Below are 27,794 nucleotides of genomic sequence, written 5' to 3'. Positions count from 1 at the left end.
GAATCTGGGAAGCCAAAGAGTTTCAATGATTCAAACATGAACGTCCACGACAGGGAATGAAACGCTTGTTTCAAATCCAGCGCTATACAGCCCGCCCGTGGAAATTCCTGTGGGTGGCCGCCATTAGTGCATGGAGCCTACGCGTGTTTAGTGACGTACTACGCCCTGGGAGGAATCCGCATTGGTCCTGGTGTATAAGGGTAGGAAGGTGGGACTGTATGCGTAAGGCTAAGGCTTTACTTAGAATCTTATACTCCGTAGAGAGCATAGAAAGAGGTCTATAATTCGCCATCTCCAGCGTATCCCTGCCAGGTTTGGGTATTAATGTAACCGGAGCCTGCATCGTCAATGCCGGTAAGTGACCTTCCTCAAGCGCCACTTTGTACACCATGTCAAGAACCCGCACTAGGGTATCCGAGTAAGTCACATAAACTTTACTGGGAGTCCATCCATACCAGGTGTTTTGTTACGGTTGAGGCTCTTGATTGCAGCATGTATCTCATGTTGGGTGAGAGGACAATCAAGTGCCTTCTGCGTGTCAGCTGCCAGAACCGGAAAAGGAAGGTCGCTCAGAAATTCGGTCACTTGTACCGAGTCCTCCAAGCCAAGGGGCGCATATAGAGCCTTCAGATGGTCAACAAACGCTGCATTAATCTCAAATTGCGTATGTACCAGGGTGCCCGACGGGTTATATATCTGAGTTATGCTTGGTGGGTCCGGTTGGTCCCGTATCAGTTAAGACAGTAGTGTACCGGACCTGTCTGCATCGGTGTGCTGGCGGCGCAGGTATTCTTTGTAGTCAATAGTTCGCAGTGTTTCCAACACCTCTGCGTGTTCAATGTACCCTACCTGTAAATCACCTTTCTTCCCAGGGTCTGTACTCGCCTCCCGTTCTAGGACCTTCAGGCTGTCCTCCACCCCGCAAAGTTTTTTGTGAATTTCCTGCCTGGCCCCCACTAATTGCCCTATCACCGCTCCTCTAATCATAGCATCCCACACTACCAGATTCGAGGAGGCAGAATCCCAGTTTTCCTTGAAATAATCAGTGAGTGTAGCAGACAACGATGTCCGAAAGGGGCTATCTTCCAGAAATAGTGGATTAAGTCTCCAGGTAGGTACCAGGGCCGGCACCCTACCCCAGAAATGAGAAGAGGCCTATGATCGGAGAATGTTTTAGGCAAATATTCTGAGTTCCCCACTTTCGTGACTATTTATCTTGAGCAAAGGAACCAGTCAATTGTAGTGTGTAAGTTGTGTAAGGGGGAATAATAAGAATATTCCTTATGTGTAGGGTACAACCCACGCCATGTATCCTCTAATCTCCAGCCCTCCACCCAGGCCGTGAAAAGATCAGTCAGTTTAGAAGCCCCGGCTGCTTGAAGAGGGGGGTGCGACCTATCGAGACCCAAGTCCAGTACCGCATTCCAGTCCCTGCCCAGTATCCAGGGTATTCCTACCCAGTCCGATAGCGCCAAACCTACTTTGTGTAGAAACCTGTCCTGATCATAATTCGGTGCATATATACTCCCCAAAACGATCAGTGTCCCATCCAAAGTACCCTTCACCATAATAGAGTGGCCCTGATCCTCCACTCTCCTCTCAATTTCCACAAATGGCGTCCCATGTCTGATCCATTTAGTCGCTCCCCTAGAGAAGGCTGAGTAAGTCGTGGAATAAATAGTACCCCTCCACTTCTTCCTTAATTTCTGAGCTTCTGCTTCTGTGAGCTGGGACTCTTGGAGGAATGCAACCTGTGTGTGATGTCTAAGGAGAAATGAGTGGATCCGATGGCGTTTCTGTACTGCCCCAAGCCTGCGCACATTCCAGGTAAGGAATCGGTATGACCCTGCAGACTCAGCCATAATCGCCTTCGATCAAGCAAAGGAGTAACAGTAACCCCTTTGTATTGCCCCATGCAATATGCGACCAGGAGACTTCGTACCCTAAAAAAAAATCTGAAAACAAAACACACTTGGCACAGCAGGACTAAAATGCTGGGCCCAACATTAGAACATCAAACAGATAGGTCCAAAGTTTGGTGCATACGCCAATGGGGGGGTGGCTAAGCACTAGCACAGTCATTACACTGTCCACACTGAGCACCACTGGGGGCAATAAGTAAGGATATACTAACAGTCAAAGAATGGGGTGTGACTTCGGAGAAAGCGGGCAGTTCGCCGAGGGCCGGCCTCGACGAGGAACACTCTCTGTGTCCAGACCCAAGAGGAAAGGAACACAACGGTGACCCACTTGCTATACCAGTCCTAAACTGCACTTCCCCATCACAGTGTACACACACACCCAGAAAAGAATTTTCAACACAATAATCAGATATCATAAAGGATATCAGGAGTCACAACTTTTTAGGTCCTCACTGAGCAGGTCTGTCAGTGTCTTCAATTATCCAGCATGTCGTCTGTAGCTCGGGGTGTGATAGTGGGGAACAGGATTGTGCTGTGGTCAGAATCTGAGTGGACCGTGCTGTCATCAGATTACGTCGCAATTTGCTCCTTATCCTCCCGGAATGTGCCAACCGCTGCCAGCGCTCCGAGTTGATCCTTCTTCTACTGCTCCCGTGACGGGCCAGAACGGCCCGCCCTCATGCCAGTCCCTGGGGATCCTCCATCTTCACGTCCTGAGTTACCTCTAGAGTCGTAGGTGGTTCTCTCCTGGATAGAGTCCTGGCTTTTCCCTATGCCCATCACCCCCAGCCACTCCTCAACATCCGAGGGATGTGTTTTCCTCTCATGGATGACCTTCAACCGGGATGAAAAAAGTAGTGCATACCTCAGTTTGGCCTTCTGGAGTTTCTTTTTCACTGCATGGTATGAAGAGCGCTGTTTCTGGACCATTGTCGTGTAGTCTGGATACAGAGACACTCAAAGATTTTCATACTGTATAAGGGACTTCTCGTGGGCCTTCTGCAGCAGCACGTCTCTATCTCTGTAATTAAGTATCTTAACTATCAGCGGACGGGGCGGTCGGCCCGGTCCAGGTCGGCCAGTCGGGATCCTGTGCGCCCGTTCCACACAGAAGTATGGCGATAATCCTTCGGCAGCAACGTGGTCTCGGAACCATTGTTCCATAAAGTCTGTGGCACGTGACCCCTCACATCGTTCCGGCAGGTGAATGACGCGTATATTATTGCGGCGGTTTCTCCCTTTCGCGTCCTCCACCCGGTCCATCCAGGAGGTGACCTGCTGCTGCAATTGTTGTATAGAAGCTGAATGGTCCGCCACCGTCGGCGTGAGGTCAGCAAGAACATGGCTCTGGTCTTTCACCTTATCTGCCAGTTTACCATGATCCGCCTTCAGGAGGGATAGATTAGTAGTAAGGGCCCCCAGCTGCTGTTCCAGCGCCGATATGGACTCTCTTATTTCTTTTAGGATCAAATCCGTCTTGTCTGTTGATTGTTCCCCAATAGGAACAGTCTCTGCAGCTCCTGGTAAGGTCCGTCCATCTCCGGCGCCCACCGTAGTGCGCGTTGCCTCTGGGTCCCCCTGGCCTTCCGTCCCTCTTGCCCCTTTCCGTACCATGTTGTCAAGGGGTCTAATTCTGTCCAGTCCCTGATGATAAGCGACTACACAGATATAATACCGCCTCAGGAAGAGCTCTTTACCAAGGCGGTCGTCGTCTGGCACCTCCGTGAACACTGCGCCAATGTCAGAGTGGCGATCCGCAAAGAAAGACAGACAGAGATGTAAGCCAAAACGAAGCAGGACCAATGGGGAAAGTATTTTTAGGGGTCCGCTGACAGGGGCTCCACCAACCTCCAGAACCGCGACTATGGTGTCCCGTTTGTCGCTCCCCCTTCCAGATCAAACCCCCTCCAAGCTACGGACTTCAGGGGGCCGAGGATCAGAATGTCCGCCGTCCCCAGAGGGGAGCAATGGGGAAGAAGGGGGTTCACCGCTCAGCCCCACCAGCCACCTTCAGGCCCTCGGTCTTTTCCACACGTTGCCGAGCTGGCGTCACAGTGTTCTCCTCAGCTTAGTATCGCTGTGTTCAGGCCTGCCATATTAAACCATTGCAGTGCGCGGCACCACGGAAAATACGCACCGGTCCACATAGGTAGCTGTGGGGCCCCCACTGCGTCGCCCCGATCCAGCAACAATCACTGGCCTGCCACCTCCACCGTCGGCTGGTTCCCTGGTAGGCGCACCCCCTGTCCCTCGACGCCGGGGCATAGGCAGCAATCAGGCCCGGGGAGCGCCCACTCCATCCACCGCTCGCACTCCTTCAGCCAGCCAGTAATTTTCGGCATCTGCTACAAGAAGGGGTGCTCAGGGTGAGACACCTCGCACTCACCTCGTATCAGGGGCGTCCTCACTGCACTCCGCCGTCACGATCCGCATTAGGGCCTCCAGCTATCATCGGGGAGCGCCACCACTGTAGGTGGGTCCGGACATGCAGATCAGACCGGCACCGCCGCGGTCTTCCTCCGCAACGCGACTCGTCCCTCTTCTCCCCAGCTCGAAATTCATGCAGGCAGAGTGTTGCCCCTTCGCGCCTCAGGGCAAGGGGGATGGCAAGGGGGATGCTGGTGCAATCATGCCCCAAGGCGCCACTCACTTATATCCGGCGCGACAGGCCTCGGCCACTCCGGGCGCGGCCCTCACTCTAGCTCCCGGTGTGGGGCGCCGCATCAGGCCCAAACCATTTCCGCCGCCTCTTACCCTCCACACCGGTCCTGTTATCTGATTTCGGGTTTGTGCCGGTACCGTAGTTCTACTCCCCGATCTCCCGGTCGGGTCTGGGACCCCGCAGGCACCCCACACCAGGATTAGACCCTCGGATGGATCCGGAGCTCTAACGGCAGCCGACCGCTGTCATGGCTGGCTAGCCACGCCCCCCAGGCCAAAAAGAGACTTGAGATTAGATTTGCCAAGGAGATGAATTCTGTCATGGCAAGATTTAAATGCTAGACTCTGAATTTTCTGGCTGTGAAGTGTCGTTTTTCAGCAATGACTGATGAATTCATTTCAGATCAAATATTGTGCAGTGTGAGAGCAAAAAGATGCAAGCGTGGTTATGGGCAGCCAAAAATTCAACTTTTAAAGATGCTGTTGACAATGGTAAAGTGGTGGAAGAGTCTGCCTATTTTATGAAGGAGATGGGAAAAAACCCAATAAAGTACCTAATAAGGTGACAGCTGTTAAGACGACCATCAATGCTAATTCTGATGTTCATGCTGTTTTAAAGTCAAGAAACAAACCTCAAAAAGGAGAGCTTCGCTTAAACAGTAGAATAAAGGATGCAATAGATGTGGGCGTACTTGCCATGGGTTTGAGCCTAAGAATCATTTTAATATCAACAGAGTGTAGAAAATGCGGTCGTAGAGGTCAATTTGCACGCATGTGTAAGGAGCAGAATTGGAGCTGTGGGAGAAGGTACCACTAGTGACTCAATTGGTGATAATATATTGAGTGTGGGCAGTAACCAGATTGATAAATGAAGGATCTTTAGACCAAAGGCTACATTTGTGATAAGTACCAAATAGGTCGAGTTGATGGTGGACTCTGAGTCCAAGTACACAATTTTACTAGAGAAATTATTTAGAATGCAATAACCCAATTTCACATTGTTTCCTAAGGACATCTGTCCTGGTGGTTAACAAGGGGAGACAATTAACATTTTGGGGTACATTAATACTACCATTAGAGTAGAGGAAAGATTTAAAGAAAAGTATATGTGTGTGGCAAAGGATTATCATACTAACCTGAGGTGGATGAATCATTATGACTTTCACACTGTCAGCAATCCAAGAGCACCAATTCAAATAATGGTGAATGAAAATATAAATATTTCTGGCATCATAAATGGGGTAAATGATGAGTTTATGGAGAAATTGGGTTATCTGAAAGGGTATGTTTAAGTTTAAGTTTAAGTTTAAAATATTTGTTAAGCGCAACGTACACCTGCACCTGGGCGGTTTCTTGGCGCTAAAGTAGCAGGCAGCCAACTGGGCAAGAGCAGTTGCTAAGGCGTCGACTGGAAAGGCAAGCAGGGCTTACGGTAGAAAGGCCTGAGAAAATAAAAAGGTCTTCAGGGCTTTGCGGAAACTAGAATACTGGGTAAGGGACCTAAGATGAAAGGGGAGAGAGTTCCAAAACATGGGGGCAAGAGTGGAAAATTTCGAGCCGCCCTGTTTTTTTTTCCGGTAGCGAGGGACTGATAAAAGAAGATGTGCCGAGGAGCGGAGGTCTCTGCCAGGGACATAGGCCTTGATGGCAGAGGATATAAAAAGGGGGGCCAGGCCAGTCCTGGCCTGAAACGCCATGCAGCCTAATTTGAACAGGGCGCATTCCCGCACAGGGAGCCAGTGGAGGGTTTTCAAGAGCGGGGAGGTATGGTGGAATTTGGGAAGACCGAAGGCAAGGCGAGCAGCCTGGTTCTGCACTAGTTGCAGTTTACGCAGGCTGTACTGAGGGATGCCATTGAACAAGATGTTCCCGTAGTCCAGGCGAGACAGGACCAGTGCGGACATAATTAGTTTAAGTGCAGAGAAAGAAAAAAAACGTGAGATAGAGCGGATAGTGCGGAGAGTAAGAAAGCAAGAAGAAACCACCGAACCAATCTGGGAGTGCATAGTGAGTTTATCGTTTAACTTGATGCCAAGGGTCTTAACAGAGGGAACAGGGGTAGGGGGAGAACCAAAGGAGGGGGGCCAAAAGAGAGAATTCCAGGGACTGGAGCAACCACCCGTCACCACAAGTTCCGTTTTGTCGGGATTGAGTTTAAGGTGGTTGAAATTCATCCAGTCCCTGATGAAAGATAGGATAGATTGGAAATTAGAGATAGAGTCAGGGGTAGAAGACAGATTGAAGATGAGCTGGAGGTCGTCGGCATAATTATATACCGTGACCTCCAGCTGCTGTAAGGCAAAGATAAGAGGGGCGATGTAAAGATTAAATAGTAAGGGAGAGAGAGAAGAGCCCTGAGGAACACCGCACTGGACCTGACAGGGGGTAGCAGAGAACTCCCCAAGGTGAACCGCCTGGGTCCGGTCCCTCAAAAAGGATGAGAGCCAGATGAGAGCTGAGCCTCCTATGCCCGCCGCCTTGACACGGGAAAGCAAGATGGAGTGATCCACCGTGTCAAAAGCGGCGGACAAGTCGCTTATGTGCATAAGATAATACTTAAACCAGATACCACATTTATTCAGTACAAAGTGAGAAGGGTACTTCTTGTTGCGCGTGAAGATGATGTTGGACGAGATTTTGAGCGAAGGGATTAATGAAGCAGCGGAGGGATCCAGTTTGGTATTGCCTGTAGCCACTTTTAAGAAGGCTTGTGGGAGATTAAGATTCTGTGTTGATCTAAGATCGTTATATCAGACCATCGTGGATGACACTTTTATTCTGCTAAATGATAATAAACCTGTGTTGTCTTTGAGAAAGTGGTAGATAATTTTTCAAAATTAGACTTGAAAAATGCTTTTCACCAGATTGGACTACATGAAGAGTCCAAGCAACTTGTTGCCTTTATCACAACTGAAGTCGTGTTTCAGTTCACACTCATGCTCTTAGGTCTATTTTCAGTGGTCAATCTGTTTCAATAAGGATAATGGCTGACATTTTCAACAGGATCCTTTATATAAGTTGTCAGAGGTAGGTCTTACTTTACGACAGAATGCAATTCTCTGTTCGGTCATTAGCAACAAAAATGGTTTAAATCGATCAAAGATTATATACAATGTATGTATTTTGTCCCCATTCAACACCAGACTCAAATCCATACTAACTGATGAGGACAGTGGGTCGGGGTGGGTTCATGGTAGGAAAGAAAGAACAGTTGCATTCCCTTCAAGATTTTTGATGAATTCTGAAAGGAATTATTCTGCCAATAATAGGGTGGCACTGGCAGCAGCTTACTGGGGGTGGAATATTTTCAGGCATATTTGTGGGGAACAAATTTTTTGCTACATAAACTGCTGATCAAAATTTTGCTTCCAGGAGGAGTTGGGAACGGGCCAGCAAGACCAGCTAGATATGCCACTAGGTTAAGGAATTTAATAAAATTCTTGAACATATTTAGGGGTGGAGCAATGCCCAAGCTGATTGTCTGCCAAATATGTTGGTTAACTGGAGGTTAGTTAATGAACAGTCAGTTGTTACAAGTGAGGGTGCTGTAGCATTAGTTTCAGATGCTGTGAGTTGGGGTGGTGGATCTTTTACCAGTGACGATTGGATGTGTGAAATAGATGCTGATGCCACCTTGAAACAAGGTGTACATTTAGCATTTCGTTTTATTTAAGCAGGAGAGAGAGTATTGTTTCACTTTCTTTTAGACCATATGACAACATTTTGGAGGAAGCTCTAGTTTGTTGTGTCACGTTATTGATGAGAGTGGAAAGATTTACACCTACAATTTATTTATGGTCTAGATTAACTAAATCAGCACATGAAGGGGCACCTTGGACAATGATGACACAGAAAAGGCTTACACCTGAGTTTTGGTGGCCTGCTGTAAATGATCAAGTGACTTCATGGGTGGAAAGATGAAAGGATTGTACACTTGGGTACATCTAGTTAGGGAGGCATCGTTGGAGTACGCACTTTTATTATCATGTATTTTATATACTCGTATGTATACATGATTATTGCAAGATGGTAGAACTCTATCATCCTTTTACTTTCTTAGTGTTTCTAATCATTTATATAGGTTACTGTCTGGTGGTTGTTGCAGCTCATCGATTTTACACTAGAATAACAACTGCTTAATAAATGCTTATTGAAAAACATCCAGATCGATTATTCTGTGTAGCTCTTTGAGACTAAGTGAGCACGAGTGACTAAGCGAAAAGCAGTACAATGTTTCCATGGCCCTGAGGTATCAGGGTTGTCATGTTCGAAGGTTGGCAAGAACTATTCTCTCCTTGGTAAGAAAAGCTTCTAGTAGCACTGTGAGCTAGCTGATACAAAAAGGCCAACATACCAGGTGGGGGTGTTTAGAATCAGTCTGACACAAATCCTACGGTGTATGTTGTACGAACGTGAAGATCCTGTATAGGTTTCATAGGAACTACATACAATGGTGTTACTCAGAGTCTCCTTTCTAGTTGATGCATGAACAACCTATAAATACTACACTTTTTCCAGCGTTGTTGAAAGGAGTGGGTGTTGAACCGTGGTGTTGAAATTTAAAAAAACAAGTGGAGATGTTGATAGTAGATTGAAAAAGTGCTTGGGTCAAAATCAGATTAGGATGCATTAGAGGAGGTTTGACAAAATGTAAGGGACATTTTAAGACTGACCAAGTGCATCGTTGTTCAGTAGTTTTGGAGAGTGTTTGTATCAGAGGGCGTGTGCTATGGCTCATGAATGGTTCACTGGTGCTGTTGTCACTGGTGTCATTGGTAAGTGATGAGGAAAAGTCAGGTTAGAACATATGTTGAGGAGCATTTCTGGAATTGCTGGGGGAGAGGCCAGCAATGGATCTCAAGAGGCAATTTCTGAGAATGAATCAGTAAAATCTCAGGGGGATCGCAGACCGCGTTTGTATTTATGAGATCTTGTGGAGTTATTATTTATTTATTTTTAATCAATTGTTTTTTTCTTGTTAAAGTTGGGTTATCATCTTCTTTATGTTGGAATTAAGGAAAGGGGGTGTGCTGTACTGTGTGAATAATCTTAGCAATTTTTTTTCTCCATTAAATATCATGTTATAATATGAACTGAAGGGGATGTGTTATACTGTGTTAAATGCTTTTCAAAATGTTTCTTCTTGATGAGGTGGTGATGTTTGATGCTGTGTTAGTTCATCCCTGGCCAATATGGGCCAACCACGCTCTGGTTGATGCTCAAAAACTTCTTTATTTAAGGATCTTGGATTGGGGTGGATTCCTTCACAACAGATGTCTTCCCAGGAAACAGCTAAATGTAAATTGTGCTACTCCTGTTAAGCAGGTGTACATCGGGAACTAGCCCCATCTAACCCTAAACCTTGTGAAACGTCAAGAATCCATCATCTTTGTTCAGGTTGTCCTCTGTCTTGTATCCACCCTTATTCCATTCCCTGAAACAATGTTCTCTTACGAGGGCTGTGAAGCAGGGCAGTCTCTAAATCTCTGGTCCTGCAAAGAAGAGTGTGTGTTTCGCTAATCTTTTTCATCAACCGATCCCACACCTGGGACATCAAAGGTATTAAATATGGACTTCCAGGTGTTCTTTCCCTCACTAACATGAACAACAAGTCCAGTGAGCCTCCTCCATAGCAGCCCACAGCAGGGACAACTTGCTGTTAGATTTAGAGCTCAGCCACTTTGGTATGTCCTGGAGTTGCACTGCAATGTAATATCATTCCATCTCTGGCAAAGCAAGATCACCCTGCTCGTAAGGCAATTTAAGGGAGGCTAGATTCATAGTGCCTATGTCATTCCATAAGCATGTGCATGCGCACCTACAGCATGATGCATTGCCAGCATGCTAGCATTCCTATCATTGCACCTTTTTTCTTACTGTTTTGTGCCAATTCTGAACAACATCAGCAAAAAGCAGTGGCAAAGCAACAGGTCAAAAAGGCGAGATGTACTGGCTTTGCCAATGTTTGCTGCCATCGCTCTTAGGGATGAGGCCAGGAATTCATCAAGACAATCTTTTTCAACTCCAAGGCATGAAGTAAAATCTTCACCTCTATTCCAGGGATGACCAGGTCTTCTTAGTGTGTTTCCAACTCACAAAATGCCTTTTCTGACTAGTTCCAAATCATAAAGAAGAGGTGAAGAGAGAGAACCACCTACTTTACATTGAGTCTCAGTGATATGTATCAGTATTTTATAACTGAAATTGGTGTGGTAAACCACTGACAAGTTACAAACACAACATAGGTTGGTAATCCCCTTGCAAAGTGGAAATTCTCTCCATAAGGCCGCTTCCACCTTGTGAACAGTTTTGGAGAGGCACCTGCATTCTGACTTAAAAAACAAAAAATGATCGTGTTTTAAAAAAAAAAATTGCTATGCAGGACATGTGAGATGTTGTTACATTCCATCTGCAGGAAAAACACCTAAAGGTATGTGACCGCCCTTTATACACCAAATCCATTATTACTTGCTTCTGCAATGCCCTATTGTTAGACTTGGCATCTTTTGGTGTGTTTCCCCTGAGTTTTGGCTTTCTGTCCTCCCGGTTTTGACTCTGTTTTTGCTGGCGTAGTGTTTCTGCGTACTTTTCTCACTGAGGATCAGTGGTAAAGTGCAAGTGCTCCTGTGGTAAATTGTGTTATGGGTTGGTGTTTCCAGGATTGGGTATTTGATTTACTTGTTAGTCCCTAGTAAAGTGCACTGAGTGTGCGAAGGCCTGTAAATCGTGAACAAGACACGAACAACATCTGTGTCACTCAAAACCTTAGAATCAGCCTTTTTTGTTGGGATTGGAATAAATGTGGAAAATGTATGAATGTGTCAGTGTGATTGTTGGTTGATGTGTGGATGGCAGGGTTGTATTGTTTTTGTTTTATATTAAGGATTGAATTCTAATAACACTGTGAAGATTATAATTGTAATTGAATTGAATTTAAAATGATATTTATGAACTTGAAGTATATACAAAAAAATGATCCGAAATAGTAAAAAAAATATATATATCTTTTGATACTCTTTTTAAAAAAAGAAAATAAACAAAATATATAAAATGAAACTCTTGTTGTTGCTTTACCTATGCTTTACAGAAGGTAAATAAACTTACTTGATGAAATTAGTTATGTAAGTATGAACTGGCCGAGGGGGGATTTTTTGTATGCTTATATTGCTGTTTCTCTCTCTTTCCCCTGGTCATCAATCTAAACACACAGAGAGGGTCCCATTTTTTATGTTACTGTAAATCAAATGCTACTAGTGGGCCTGCGGCATTGATTGTGCCACCCACATGAGTAGCCCTAAAAGGGTAACTCAGACCTGCCATTGCAGAGTCTGCACGCAGTTTGTAACTGCCTTGCCGACTTGGCAAGTGCACCCACTTGCCAGGCCCTAAACCTTCCCTTTTCTACATGTCAGTCACCCCTAAGGTAGGCCCAAGGTAACTCTGTGGGCAAGGTGCAGTGTATGTGAAAGGTAGGACATGCCCTGTTGTGTGTGGCATGTCCTGATAGTGAATTACAGCCCATTTCGTTTCTCAATATTGCAAGGCTACCTGATCTCCATAGGACAGAATGGGAAGTTTGTTTATAACATCTTATAGCTGCCAATGCCCTGCATTTCTAAAAGGTACTGGTTGCGGGTCTTCCCGACACAGTAGCTGGCCAGCTACGCCGCGGTCAGCCAGAACTGTTTGGATTTGTTTGCTCACGACGCCGTGATTGCCCCGGACGGAGCTATCGACATCAAGGAACTGTTCTAAAACATATTTTGATAACTGTAGATTTTTAAGTACTGAATTGTGGATTTTTATCATTTTTGGTCTTGTATATAAAAAAATTGGATATTTTTCTAAACTGGTGTGGTGTCCTTTTATAGTGCTTACACTGAGTTACTGTTGGTTATGTGCAAATGCTTTACACACTCCCTCTAAGATAAGTCTGAATGCTCGTGCCAAGCTACCAAGGGGGTGAGCAGGGGTTATTTTAAGAGTGTAACTCCCTTATCCTGACTAGGAAGCAGGGTCCCTATTTGGACAAAGGCGCAAGCCCTTGCCAACTAGAGATCCCCATTTCTAACACATATGTGCTGACCATTTAGCCTCAGTAATTTTGATGTCTCCATTGGGCTCAGAATGGTGATGTTAAGTTAGTGGTGGGACTCCACCATAATATTCAGCAGCTTTCAGTACCGTGAAAGTAATGTTTAGAATCGACCTCGTGACTCCTAGGCTGTCTAAGGGTTGACCTAGAATAGTTGAATACACACCTTTAGGGATACACTCCTGTTCTTTAAGGCAGTGACGTACCAATAGCCACCCGGTGGTGCGAGGGGCCTGAACCCCAGGGGTCCCCCTCCAGCAATGAGCACAGGCCCCTGGACTGAGAGCTTCTGACTGGGTCTGGAGTGTGCCACCCCTGTCCACCCCCCCCACCCCCCCTTCATGCACTTTTCAATGGGAACACCTCAAGTTTCATCAGGCCTGATGTCCAATGGCTGCTAGCGGTCCATACCTTTCTTTTTGTTGCAACATTGGCCCTGAGAGTGAAAAATAATATTAGTAAAGTACCAAAAAAGTACAAAAACTTGTTTGTTGTTATAACTCTAGTAATTGGGATTCTAGATTAAATTAATTAACCAATTGTACAATTATTTAAAATTGTTTGAATAAACATCAACAGATCATACAATTATAAAGCACCTCCTCAGATAAAACTCTTAATCCACTTTATGGACTTGGTGTGTGAGGGCATTCAGCTTTTGTCTTCCAGGCAAAGTCCTAAGAATTAAGAGGTCTTTACTCTTTCCAGCTGTACATTTTTTAATGACCAACAGCGTCTTCTAATCATGTTACGGCCAAAGTTCATAATCTTGGTCTTGGCTGAATTAATGGTGATATTATGGGACCCACAGAAATATTCTAGAGCTTCAAGTGACCTCTGAAGGCCAATAGGTGTCTGATCAATGCGGACTGTGTCATCTGCGTATTGTAAAATGTGAATTTTCTGCCCAACAAGACGCAGTGCAGAAGCACGTCCTTTATCCATTTACTGATTCAGGTCAGCTAAGTATAGACTGAATATTAAGGGGACCAAAATACATCCTTGCTGAAAGGCTTTTGTTGGTATAGATCTTCTCTGACATGGCCCATTTTGGGGACAGCTTGATTTAGACCCATGTGTCAATGTATTAAGAAATGTTAGCTTTTAACAAGGTAGAAGGTACACCCCCACTTTGCCAATTTGTCTCTTAGAGTCATTCTATCTACATTACTGAAAACAGTGGTAAAGTCAATGAATGCAGCATTCCATACTTTCCCCTTCTTTGCCGTAGTCTCATCAATGAGAGTACAAAGACACAACTGGTTGTCTTCAATTTTTCCCCCCTTTTGGAATCCTGTTTGAAAGAAAGGGATTATTTGCTTCTGCATGGCCCACCTTTCCAGCTCTTGATTTAGAATGTGGGCAAAACATTTTCCCTCCACGCGTAGGAGAGCGATCAGCCTAAAGTTTTTAGGAGAATTGAGATCACTCTTTTCATGAATAGGAACTAGTACAGACCCCTCCAACTCTCGGAAACCACTTGTCATGTTAAGCACGGGCTGTAAAGACTCAAGATGTGGCCCTCCCTCACCGGTGAGGATTTAAAGATGGAACCCGGGTTGCCATTTGGGCCAGGTGCTCCGTAGGGGTGCAGTTGTTTGATGGCTTGTACCACTGTCTGAGTGGTAACCCAGATTGTGGTGGTCAAAACTCCACAGTCAGACCTGCTTTTCATTAGGGGCTCCTGGATGAGCACAACACTGCTGTCCACCCAAAGCTTTTTATGTACGTCTCCCAAATAATGGGGGCAATGTTTGCTGTTTTTTGTTTGATCTTTTTCGCAGAGAGATCATTAATTAAGCACCAAAATTTCCTAGAGTTGTTAGATTTTATAACTGCATGAATTCTAGACCAAATTCTTTCTGCTTCTATATTCTTTTGGTCCCAGGGCTTTTTCCTGTAGATGGATCTGATACCTTTAATATGTTCTTTCATTAGCAGATTGTTCTTGTTATTGGTGCATTGAGATTTCAGAGCCACACATAACAGAGCTTTCAGCTGTCTTATTTCTGTAGCCAGAACTCCAGGCTGATCCGACCCACACTTACTTCTCAAATCCCGCCCTCGTGAACCTTTCGCTTCTTGCTGCCATGTTTAATGCCGAAATCAGTGCCGGCAAATGCTCTGGGAGGTCATGCTCTAAAGAGCATCTGGCACGGAAATCCTCCATACACTGGGCTGTACCTATTAACGGCCTGCCAGCTGATCCTTCTGATAGGTGCCATTTTTTCTTGAGTGCTGATTAGCCACTGATGGGGATGAAGTGTAGCTGGGTTGTTCATAGAACACTCTACATTGCATGGTCACTTGATAAAGTGGGCCGCCCATTAAAGTCGCCAATTTGCCAAAAGCGAGAGAGGGAATCCTATGCATGCTAGATCTTGCCAATTTTCCTTTACTATGCCTGTGCACTATCAAACATCCTGTATCTCATACCATCATGCCACAGGCACATTTTCTCGGAAGCCAACCACCGCACCATCTCTACCCAATTCAACAGTATGTGAATACTTTCCAACAGGTTGTTTACCTCGAACCTCAAGCGTCAAAATTCAGTGGACACTCCGAGTAATGACGAGAAGCAGGTAACCATGGTCCATGTAGACACCGGGCATTCAGTTCAGGGCTTATGTGTGTTTATTTATGTACTCGGGCATTATGTGCAGCACTTAATAGCTTTTTAGCTACTTCAACACAATACACACAAAGTGGCGCGGTGCAGAGAGGAATAATAAATCTATACTAAACTAAATCATAGGCCATTTGAAAAAGATGGGTTTTCAGTGCCTTTTGGGACATTAGGAAGCTATCTTCGAGCGCTCTCATGTGTGAAGGATATATTACTAGAGGAAGGAACTTTGTAAATCGAGGGATCTCACTCCAAACTTTTCATAGTGTGCTTGGAAGATGACTAAAAGGCTGTGTGATGCCAACCGCTGGCCAGGGGTAAATGCAGACACCCATTGCAAGTTACACAGGTGCTCATTCAGCAGTTCCTGGTAACCAATGCACTCTTAAATGGAGTGATATCCCTAACAAAGTCTGCACAGGGCCTTTCCAGTACAGGGGGGAAGGGTGATGTGACTGGATTGGTTCAGGAACAAATGTGTTGGATTGTTCTGGTCACTGAGGGTGCAAATTGGCATTGCCGCTGTCATAATCTACTCCAGATATTACAACTTCAGAGGTCATCGTAATTTTGTAAGGTCATAGGAAAAAAGGGAAGACTTCAATGTATAAGGCAAAGACAATGGGAAGTCTTCTTGGTGGCAGCTTTTACTCAGGAGATGGGGAAACAACACTTATCGCATAGGTTTGTGGGTATGTCCCACACACACTGGCCAGCTGTGTGTGAAGGCATTTCAAGTATGACAAGCACAGTAAGGAGAATTTCTATTCTGTATGTGCTAATGCAAGTTAGTTTATCTAGTCCTAAAAATACGCCTTGTAGTCCACTACCTTTTGCTTCTTCCCTGACCCGTATTTGAAAGTTAGTTGGATCTGGACATGATTCACATGCACCCTAGCATCATGTTGAATTTCCTTTTGAAAATATGTTGCATTTGTTTACATATTCGGTCACATGGCTCCGAAAAAATATTGGCAGGCCAACTCACTTTTTACCTATGAGCTTGCAGTCAGCTATGTTTTTTTTTATTGTGGCATCATTCTATTTGCTGGATACAGACATCGAGGAGGCATAGGGCCAAGCCCAGGGTTGGTGAGCCATGTGTGACGGTGTATGGGCTATCAAAGCCTTCTGTCTTGTTGTGACCTAGACTGACTGCCTCCACTAAATATGAATGAGAGGTTTAGACCTATGAAGCGTATCAATAGCAAGACAAAGTGCCGACTAGGCGTTTTACCAATAATGTGCCACATTTTAAGTCACTATATTTACACGGCCATATATTTAAATCCTCGGAAACGAGAATCCCAGTCGCCTCTCGCATTCAATAAACTAATGGCAGCTGTGCCACTGCGTTGAACAGTCGTCTGTTGAACTTCCATGTACTGCATATCCCAAAGGCTGAAGTCAGTGAGCACATTAAGAGCTGGCTGTTCATCCAGTAAATATTCATGGACCTACTGCTAGTGTGTATTGCCTCTGGGCATTTCCTGCATTATTAAACTCAAACCTCTTTATCACGCTGGATGCATGTGTAGATTCTTGAACCTCCGGCGTGTTGTAATTCGACAAAGGCGCCATTCTTTCTAGCCCATCTCTGGATTGTTCTTAATCCACCCTAAGAAGGTGGCCAAAAAGTGGGCACAATGACCTGACCGCATGAATCTAGAGCTGGGCTAACAGTTGAGAACCATTGACATGAACATCAAAACATGCGTGTTATACCTCTTGCAAGACATTCTGATGCAGGCCTCTAAAGCAGACATCGTGTCAGGCTAGGGCGATAATTTCCAATGAAAATCAAGAAAACCCAAGGCTCTGCTGACTCCATAACTCAGCCCCCACGATGAAAGAACTCCTAGCATGTCCCAATCTTGAGGTCCTTTGCTGCAGAGACAGAAGTGTTCTAGGATGTTTTGAAACATTGTGCAATTGCCCATTCTGTTGTCGGACACTGTACTTTATTTTCTTGATTAAACCCATAAACCACATTGGAACAAATATTTTCCCTCTCTGCCCAATTTCTTTCCCCGCCCCTGATTTCTGCCCTAGCTGAGTGGAATAGGGATGAGAGCACAGGAGTCTTGTCGAAGTAGAGTGGAGCTCAGCTTACTGGGGAATGCAGACATCAAACAAACAACTGCAACGCATTAGCACGGCCATTAAGAAACTATTACCAAGGCAATGCAGCCCCAACACATGAAACCATTTCGCTTCACCCCAAGAACAACCTGGCTTCAATTGTGGAAATCTGCAAGGTTTGAAATACATCAATTCTAAGCTGTAAATGAAAATTTAAAAAAATATTCTTCGTTGATTTGGACATATTGTGCGTCGTTATAAGAAAAGACAAGGCTGCCAGCACTGTTCACATACGTGTAAAGATTTCTGAGCCAGCAGGGAAATGTTTCCTAAGAGGATGTGGCCTAACAGCTACGGCGGTCGACCTCGAAGCTTGTGAACCCGGTTTGAGATTCGGCAACGAAGCTCAACATCCTGTGATTCTGGGCAAATCACATAATCTCCACGTGCCTAACAAAAATGAATGTGTCGGTCTGTAATGCACCTGGTGCTCATGTAAAGCGCTCTGTTCCCTTTGGGTTGAGTTCACGCTATATAAAAGTCAAATTTTCTAAATGTCACAAAGCCTACACATTGCAAACCATGTGAATAGAAAACCCAAAGTCGCAATGCACTAAAAGTACACGTCTTTGCAACTTGCAATGTACACACTGAATCTCCCTACGAATAGTTAGTGAAAGCAGGCGTGAAATGGAGGGCCGCCTTTCAAAACAACGTGCAATGAATTGTATTAATGCTGTGCGAGTAAGACTGCAGCTGCAAACCACGAAAGGGATACAGACTCCCAGAGGTGGGGGATATCCATCTGCAAACTTGAATTTCTGCATGAGGGACAGCTTCCATTTTCTTAATGTGTGCTGTGGGCATTAGGGGAGCACACAGTGGTCCAAGGTACCGCTGCTTGCCCCCTTCAATGGCATGTGCATCAGGTCAGTTTTCATCGCAGCCCCCTTCCCTTTAAGGAGCAGAGACCACACTTTCGCAATGTTCAAACGTAAATGCACTGATGGAAGCCTATTGTCGCCCGCAGGCACACACCTTGATCAGGAGAGTGAAGCCCTCACCAGCACCCTGCGCGGAGCCATAGATCTAGTGGCACCGGAGCAGAGGAATAGAGTTAGAGACAAGGGCAAAGGGGCCCCCTGGTTTAATGAGACTTTGAGGGAAAGGAAGAAAAGTCTCCGCCAAGCCGAGAGGCAGTCTGGGCTGAAATCTGCAGCTGCGCCCGTAGACTGCAACATATTCCAGACCTTCTTTCTCCAGAAGGTCAGGGACATCCTTTCTGAGATTGATAACACCCCTATCAATCAGGGCCCTCTAGTGCAGAATCAGGTCCCCCCCCCCCTCCCCAGCACACAATTTACCACCTTCCCAAATCTAGATTCAGCGTCCCTGACACTACTGATGAATCGTATCAAATGGGGCTCTCCTGCAGATCCCTGCCTCCGAGGATCTTCCAAATGACCCTCCCCGGGCTGGAAAGGCAGATACTCACCTTTCTGAACAACTCCTTGGAGACTGGCTACTTACCTTCCAACCTGAAGGAGGCCAGAGTCACCCCCCTGTTAAAGAAACCTGGAGCAGGCGCTGCTAATCTCAAGAATTATAGGCCCATCTCCCAGCTCCTCCTCCTTGGCGAAGGTTGTGGAACAACATGTCCTCAATACACTTTCGTCCTTCTTGGCGGAACACCAGCTACTCCAAGCTCGACAGTCGAATTTTAGAGCCCATCACAGTACTGAGTTGGTGAGGCTATCTGTACTCGATGAGCTCAGAATTATGGCCGACAATAAAAAAATGAGTGCCCCGATTTTATTAGATCTATCAGCGGCCATCGGTACGGTCTGCCATACACAACTGCTGGCCTGTAACCCTGAAGTGGGCTTCGGCGGGCTGGCACACCGGTGGCTAGAATCCTTCTTGTCCGGTCGGTCCCAGAGGATCCAGCTTGGTGAGCAGGTATCGAACAGGGGTACCCTTACCTGCGGCGTCCCCCAGGGTTCTGCACTGTCCTCGCTCCTCTTCAACATGCACCTACAGCCTCTGGTGGCATCGCTAACCCGCATGGATTGCTGAGTCTTCAACTACGCGGACGATACTCAACTCATCCTCAGGATTGACAACTCCGCCCATGCCCAGGATCTGGCGCAAAACATCCTCAGATTCACAGTGAACTGGTTGACAGCCAACTCCCTAAAAATCAACCCTGACAAAACAGAAGTCCTTGTCATCCCCATGAAAAACAATCCCTTGAGTAACCATTTCTGGCTCCAAGAGCTGGGTGCCACCCTCACACCAGTACCCATCGTAAAAAGCCTGGGCATTAAGATCGACTCCGAGCTTTCCATGGCCAACCAAGTCACTACAGTGGTCGGAACCTGTACAGGTCTCATGAGACAGTTGCGGAAACTTAACCTCCTCCTTTCAACTGCCTCACTACAAATGATTTTGTCCGCCACAATTGTCTCTAGACTAGACTACGGTAATGCCTTATACATTCCTTATACATCCCAGAAACGTATCAATAAACTACAGGTGGTACTGAACGATGCAGCCAGGCTGATTTTTAGGTTGCCTAGAAGGACTCATGCCACCCCTCTGCTGTGCAAGCTGCATTGGCTCCCCATTCAGCAAAGAGCTAAATTTAAGGGCCTCGGCATTGCCCATAAAGCAATTTATGGCCAAGCCCCATGCTATATGAAAGAACGCCTGGAAAACTATGTTCCAGGTCGTACACTGCGGTCCTCCGAGGCCTGGCCCTCCCACGGTGCAATACTGCATCTAAAGGGCGCACAGCGTTCTCCGTCCTTCTCCTACAACTATGGAACCAACTGCCTGATCATTTTCGCAAGGAACCTGCACTCCTCCCCTTCAGGAAACAGCTCAAAACGGTCCTGTTTAGGGAGACTTTGGACACAGCCTAATCCCCCTTCCTTCCGCTGTCTTGTAACTGCTAACAACCTTTGGCCACTCTCTCTAAAAGCGCTAAGAGACCTGCCGGTGATTACGCGCTATACAAAAATCAATTACCATAACATAACACCTTTGCATTCACATCTCGTTCAACAGTATTCACAGAGGAATTCCTGCCTCATTAATATGCATGAGGTAAGAGAAGACTTTTCAAAATCTTACCATAGGTCGATTCTGTGCTACAACAAATGAGTACATCCGTCAGAGCGCAACTTAAGCCTTGGGTTGCACACCTGCGGATGTACACACGTAGAGAGAGTTTAGCACCCGAGACTTGGTACTTCAGACTCTAGTCATATAGTCATCTGTGCAACCACTTAAAGCTATTAAGGGAGAGTGACAGTGAACAGAGACTGGATCTTTATATCCAATGCTGGATGAAACCAAATACGTAATCTATAATTCCCAATGCTGTCATCCCACAGTTCCATAGCTATTTATGTGCCTTATCCCTTGCCTAGCGCCTTAAGCTCCTCTTTTAAAGTTATAAATGAGAAAGGGAAGTGATAAGAGACATGAAGCAGAGGAAAGAGAGCAGGGAAGACTGAGGAAAGAGGGCAAGGAAGGGCAGATGAAGGAGGGCAGGGACGACTGAGGTAAGAGGACAGGGAAGGGATGAGCAAAGAGGGAAGGTCTGAAGAAAGAGGGCAGGGAAGGCTGAGGAGAGAGGGCAGGGAAGGTTGAGGAAAGAGGGCACGGAAAACTGAGGAAAGAGGGCAGGGAAGACTGAGGAAAGAGGGCAGGGAAGACGGAAAGGGGGCAGGGAAGACGGAAAGGGGGCAGGGAAGGCTAAGGAACTAGAGCAGGGAAGACTTAGGAAAGAGGGCTGGGACGGGCTGAGGAAAGAGGGAAGGGAAGGGCTGAGGAAAGAGGGCAGGGAAGGGCTGAGGAAATAGGGCAGGGAAGGGCTGATGAAAGAGGGCAGGGAAGGGCTGATGAAAGAGGGCAGGGAAGGGCTGAGGAACGAGGGCAGGGAAGACTGAAGACAGAGGGCAGGGAAGACTGAAGAAAGAGGGCAGGGAAGGGCGGAAGAAAGAGGGCAGGGAAGGGCAGAGGAAAGAGGGCAGGGAAGGGCAGAGGAAAGAGGGCAGGGAAGGGCAGAGGAAAGAGGGCAGGGAAGGGCTGAGGAAAGAGGGCAGGGAAGGGCTAAGGGGAAAGGGCTGAAAAGACACAGAACTGATGAGTGACAGGAGGAGGACTGAGGGAAGCCAAGAGACATGCATTGAGACAGGGATGAGGAGAGAAATTGATGGAATTATAGACTGCTGCAGGGTGGTCAAAACAACAAGCATTGGCAAAGCCAATGGGTTTCACCTCCGGGATTTATTGGCTTTCATAATGGTTTTTACCAATTCTGTGAATCATGGCTAAAGAGAAAACAAAAAAAAACAAAGGTGCTATGACCGCCACAACAGCCATGTTCTTTTGTGGGCGCATGCATGGCACATTGGCAGGTGCTTTTTTTAAATGTATTTACTGATTCAAGTTTGAATAGTAAATTTAAAAAACCAAGGTAGCACAAAAGCGTATATATTTTTTTTAAAGTGGATGGGGGAAAGCAACATGGAGAGCAGGGGTGGCAGCAACACGGAGAACGCAGTTGGGAGAAGCATCATGCGGAGGGCAATCCTGGAAACAATACAGAGGGTGGCGGGAAAACACAGGCGAGAGAGCAACGTGAGCACAGGGGAACAGAAGCACATAGGCGAAACTGTACTGTATTAAACCCATAAACGATATTGGAACAAATATTGTGCCCTCTCTGCCCAATTTCTTTCCCCGACCCTGATTTCTGCCTTAGCAGACTGGAACTAGGAAGAGAGCACAGGAGTTTTGTCAAAGAAGAGAGGAAAAAGCTGAAGGCATGGCTGTTCCCCCAGTAGCTTCCCAACTGGGCCATTTAACTCTTTCTAGGTCAGCAATTCTCAATCAGCGCTGGGAAGCCCTAGGTCAGCCATGCGCTTAACAAAAAACCTAAACATAAACATAAACATAACATACCGACAGAGTTGACTGTGCCATAGTTTTCAGAACATTTCTAGAATGTTGTGGTTATCTCATTGGACAGCCATGGCTTGTGTGTTATCACTGTTCTACCCTCATTTGTTTTTAAATGTATTCCATTATAAGTTTTAAAAACAAAATATCTATTTTGCAGGCCACAGTCTGATCTTTTGGAGCACTATTAAAACTGCATTCCAAGTGGTCAGTGTCTCATCATAACCTGAAATCTTGGAGTCACACAGCCACATTACCAAAACACTTGCCTAACATTTGTAAGAGCTAGTTATTATTGATCAAAGACATACCGATTTAGAGTCTTCCAGATCTCGCTTCAGGTCATCTTCACCCAGCAGCCACTCCAACAAGATGACAATTCCAGCGGAGACTTGATCCCACTGCTGGAGCAGACGACAAAGGATACCAAATGCGAGATCCATGGCCATTGGTGGGTTGACTACACAAAATTCAAACTCTGCAGAAAGGACAAAGTATAACTTAACTTAGATTTGTGATCGTATCAAATGTTTCAAAACACTGTTGCACCCTCACTGAAGTGGTGAAGTATTACAGAGTGAAAACTTACTAAGAAACTCTCTATTGCCTAATGGTCAGTGGAGTCACGTTTGTCTTCAAGATGGGGAGCAAATTAAACTATTAGCTCTTATTTTAAATAGGCCTTGAATTATGTGTTGTCATTAAAGAGAGTGGACATAGTTTGAACACATTTGCAACTGACCAGATTTTTGGAAATTCTTTTCTTCACTCCTGGTCTTATGCCTTAATGCCCTAGGAGCTCGGCCTGCTTTTGAAAAGACGGCAGAAGACTCAACTTCTGTAGAAGTCTCAGAGCTCTAGGAAGTGCAAACAATAGTTACATGTGAGTCTCTGAAGGTTAGATATTACTAAGTAGCCCTGTAAGCAGTCCACATTCAGCCTGATAAATGTGGTGGTTGGCGTTGAATTAAGGGATTGCTATGATACAAAAAGTAATTCCATTAATAGTAATGGGGTAACCCAGTATCCTTTCAGAACCTGGGAAATCTAGTAGTATGCAACAACACAGAATCAATTGTTATTGCATAACTATGATGACTAATGCCAGCATGAGTGATTTGATCGCCTATGCAATCACCAGCAAAGAACAGACTGAATCAGTGATGAGCTCCTCGTAGCCAGGGTGTGCGACAATCTTTGGCTAATGTTATATACTATGACCCTCATAGTGATGGTGTATGAGACGTAGCCCTATGTCTCAAACGCCAGTCTGCAATGCTTTTAGCTGGAGCATGACCCCAACATCTTTGGTCCATATTTCCACCACATTTTTGTTTTGTTATTTGAATCAGAGTCCCACACATATTAGACTAGGATACTCAAGAGTAGTCGTGCGCGTAATAAATATCCATATAACATAACATAACATAACTATTCAGGGAGTACGTGCAATTTCCTTAGAAAGAAAGTCAGTTAAAGAAACCTTGAGTTATAAAGAAGAGCATGGCTTTTTCCAAGATGTAAACACTGATCTGTGCATATTAGAGCCTGTCTCTATTGATTCTAGCAAAAGACGTTAAAAAGTGAAGAAATGTGCTGATGTACTTGTGGTAAGTAAAGTATTAGATCTTTCACAGGCCCTGTAAAAGCCAGTAATGGAAAATAAAGTATTTATCTTACTCTAACTTCCGAAGGTTTGGTATAATATTAGAAGTGGAGTCATTGCTGAGTGAAAAAGGATTTATTAAAGACCAAGAACCAGACAAATGTATGCTAAAGGAGGAAAACCAAAGGAACCTTGAAGAGAGTCAACAATCCTGTCAGTATATGACTGGGCACACAGACCTAAAGTAAGAAACAGCAGCAGAAGGGATACTAGCACCACAGCAGAATATAACATCAGGGTTAGGATTGGTATTCGTTTGAAATCCTTGCTATACCCCAAAAGCTAGTATCTATGTAGTGACCGTGGTTCCACTAATGGGTGCAATCGGACTTTCATGGGACTGACTTAAATGGGATGAATAAGAAGATGTTACTTGGCTTGATATGATGTTGGGGAGCTATTCAGGGAGATCCTTGGTCAGAAACAGGAGTGCCATTGCACTGGCTCGATCAAGGCACCAGAGGGGAGCTCTGCAATAGCTGCACAATAGGAGTCATAGGGGGACTGCAAATAGTAAAACATTTCAGCAGCTTCCCCTGGCAGCATATATTAACTCGGTAAGACACTCACATAGTATGTATGGAAAACAGAACACACAAAATTCCATAAAAAGTCAAAAGTTAAAAGGGAGTTAAGTTTGACGAATAGATTGACATGAATGCATGTAGCAATGTATATAACAACATGAACAAAACTGTAGCACTGCCATTAAAGGACTCTATGGCTTGGTCCCAGTGTCCCTTAAAATTAAAATTAAATAACAAAAGGGGGCAGAGAGTGCATTTACAGACCCTCTGGCTCAAGTGGAGGTATGCCAAAGCGACTCCCTTCGGGTACCAAAATAAGTTTGCTACAGGCTGCCCAGACCCTGTATGGCCCCCGAAGTCCACAAATCACGGTTAAGCTTCAAATCTGTTGCAAGGGCAACCTGGACCCATGTTGGTCCTCCTGTTAGGTTGGCAGACCCAGAATTGGATCTGTGACCACCGCTGCCTTCCAACAAGGTCTACATAATTACAAGGGTTTGCAAACACTGTGGCAGAATCTAAAGACCCATGAAAAAATATTTAAAAAATTAAAAATTAAAAAAGAAGCGGAGCCTGCACCCCTACGCCCACACCCTCTGCTCACAACTGATGGTATTTACAGCAGGGGCTGGCCACTTGCAGCAGGATCGGGCTCCTGTCCAACCATGTGGGGCTGAAGGCCTTGTGCAGCAGGGCCTGGTTGTCCGTGGAAGGTTGGGCTCAGGGCCCTGTATGAGTAAACATGGTTTACTGCTCACAGATTGCATGTTACAATCACTTTACACATTGAAACAACTTTCCTTGTAGCCACAAGGACTATTAAATGTGATTTCACCAGGCTGAACAAAAGTAACTCTTGCAATGTTGGTTTGGGTTACATTCTTACACATGAAAAATGACCAAGATATAAACCACATATGCAGATGTATAGAGTATAATATACTATTTATTACCATTGTTGAAGAAGCGGGAAACACAAAAGCACAGTGGTGGTCTTCACTGTATTTATGGCTCCATTGAAAAGGCCTTCTTTGCTTTGCCTATAACGTTTGATTCTCTGGAAGTATTTGCACCAAATTAGGCAATCAATTGATGTAGTCACCTAAGGTCTGGCATACCAATTTTCTTGAGGATCGGTGCAGGGGCCACAAGTTAACAGCGTTAGAGGAGGGTGAGAAAAAGTTAGCAGGGGGTGAGAAACATGTGTTTTCCAATGTTTGCTCCCATAGGATATTTTGCTCGCGTCTGCAGTCCAAACCTCTGAATGGATTTACTCCAAGCTTCGCAAGAAAGTGAAACCTTACTCAGTAAGTAGCTTTTGTTGGTGTGGTGCGAATCCTTTTCTGTAGATGTAAGTATTTAAAAAGTTTCAAAGTGGTCCTTAAATCATTATCATATTTGTACATTTGTAATGTTTAAATCGCAATCATGTTTAACGACTCCTGTCAAACACATTTTTAATTTTTAGGTCAAGGACTCCGTTGCACTGCGTAAGCAGTGGGCAGAGTCCGATATTTTATGTTTCTTAGTGTAGGGGGCTTGAACCCGCCCCTCTTCTCCATTAGCTGGCCTCGTAAATGCTGGCCAGCCATTGGAGGAGAGGGGCGTCACTCCCTTTAAGCCCCGTCTTTTTCGGATTCGGGGGCGTGTTTTTTACGTTCTTTCTATCTGTGACGTCATCCGTCACTCACCCAAAAACACACCCCCGATTCCGAAAATTTCGGAGCTTTGCGGCAGCCATTTCTGCCCGCCGGCCATCTCATCTCTGCCGTTTTCGGGAGTGCAATCGTAATGTGTGTATGTGCGTGTAATATTTGTGCAAGGAGCGTCTGCGTGTGTATGCACACGTGACCCTACTCCACACATCCAGTGGTGGTATGCTCTAGTCGGCTGACAGCTGAATTGTGCGTCCCTGGTTCAGCACAAGGTTACTTCCTTATGTTGTAATGCCTCGCTTGATTGGTTGATACCCTCCTATTGCTTCTTATGATTGGATTGGATTGTAAAGGCATTTATATACAGCCCACTATCCCCGAAGAGGAGGTAAAGCACTTTACAACGGGCCGCGCGCTGCTCAGGAACACGAGGTTAGTGGTTAATCATCCCTCTTAGTAAGCCTTTTCTTTCTGGAGCTGTAATGCGGTCATGGAAAGATAATCTTTCAAAATATCTAGTACAGGTACAACTCTAAATGAAAAGCCTTGAACCCACATGGCTTACGTGGCGTTGCGCATTACACAGCAATTATAACTAATGATAGTTCTGCAAACAGTAAAGACACCGACATTCCGCGCTCTGAAGTCTCCGTCCAGCCATCCCCAGCCTCCTGCTCCAACCAGCGGCCCTCCCGCTCCGTATGCAGGAGGCAGACTCCACTGGCAGCATTCCGCCACTTACATCAGAGAGCGAGAAAGACAGGTCAGCGCTTAAACGTATGTGAAAATTTGCTGTAAATCACTTTTAATCCAAAGTATGGGCGTCTTCTGCTCATAATCATCAATAAACCCAGGCAAGCGGCTCCAATTCACACTAACTGAAAAATCGTTAGTCATATGCGCATAATACATCACCTGCAAGCACCGCAATACAAATTATGAAGAAATTATTATGGCGCTGGAGCAACAACCACATGGGCCAAATCCACAACTAATCAGGCATAAACACCACTGACCAGTGGTCACCACGAATGAAGGTCATGCAGGAAATAGAATATGCACAAATAATTCCAGATGTTACTGCCTGACTGGGTGGGGTTTTAACAAGTCTGAAATAAATATTAATTTAGACACTCCCTTTTAATTCAGGTAACCCTCTGGGTTTAGCAGTCAGAGCAGGCGCAATCAGACAAAGAATTCTGAAGGAAAAACTTCTGCTACCCTATCAGGATTTCCTAATCATGGAAACTTTCAACCGATTTTTGGCTTATTTATTTATTTATTCAGAGTTTTATATAGCGCGAACAAGATCTTTGCAGATAACAGAGCGCTTCACAGAGACAGGGGGTGAGGGCGACAGGAGGGTGACTAAACATAATAATGGATACAGTATAATATTCAATAGTATGAACGGATAGCAGTCATGTGCTGATAAAATAACAATAAACAGTCAAGTAAAGGATACTATAAGACGGTGCAGAGTCTTTGGTCCAGCTTCAATAAGGGATGGCTTATACCACTATCTAAGAGTTACAGAGCGACAGGGGTAGGGACATCAAGTTTCAGCAAGCTAACGTGTACAATAT

The 27,794-nt window shown here is 45.4% G+C and overlaps 1 protein-coding gene across 1 annotated transcript in view; it reads right to left on the bottom strand.

Annotated features, from left to right (window-relative positions):
* The window catches only part of THADA (THADA armadillo repeat containing), a 1,588,234-nt gene that overhangs the window by 14,604 nt on the left and 1,545,836 nt on the right, over nt 1-27,794 (bottom strand). The window contains exon 38 of the mRNA XM_086927803.1: nt 22,672-22,838. Coding sequence (XP_086783929.1) covers nt 22,672-22,838 — 167 coding nt within the window. The remainder of the gene's footprint in view (nt 1-22,671; nt 22,839-27,794) is intronic.

This window comes from Lissotriton vulgaris, chromosome 6, assembly GCF_964263255.1.
Source record: "Lissotriton vulgaris chromosome 6, aLisVul1.2, whole genome shotgun sequence".
Taxonomy (NCBI): domain Eukaryota; kingdom Metazoa; phylum Chordata; class Amphibia; order Caudata; family Salamandridae; genus Lissotriton; species Lissotriton vulgaris.
The sequence above is the reverse complement of the archived record's forward strand: the minus strand, read 5'-3'. Positions and strand labels throughout refer to the sequence as shown.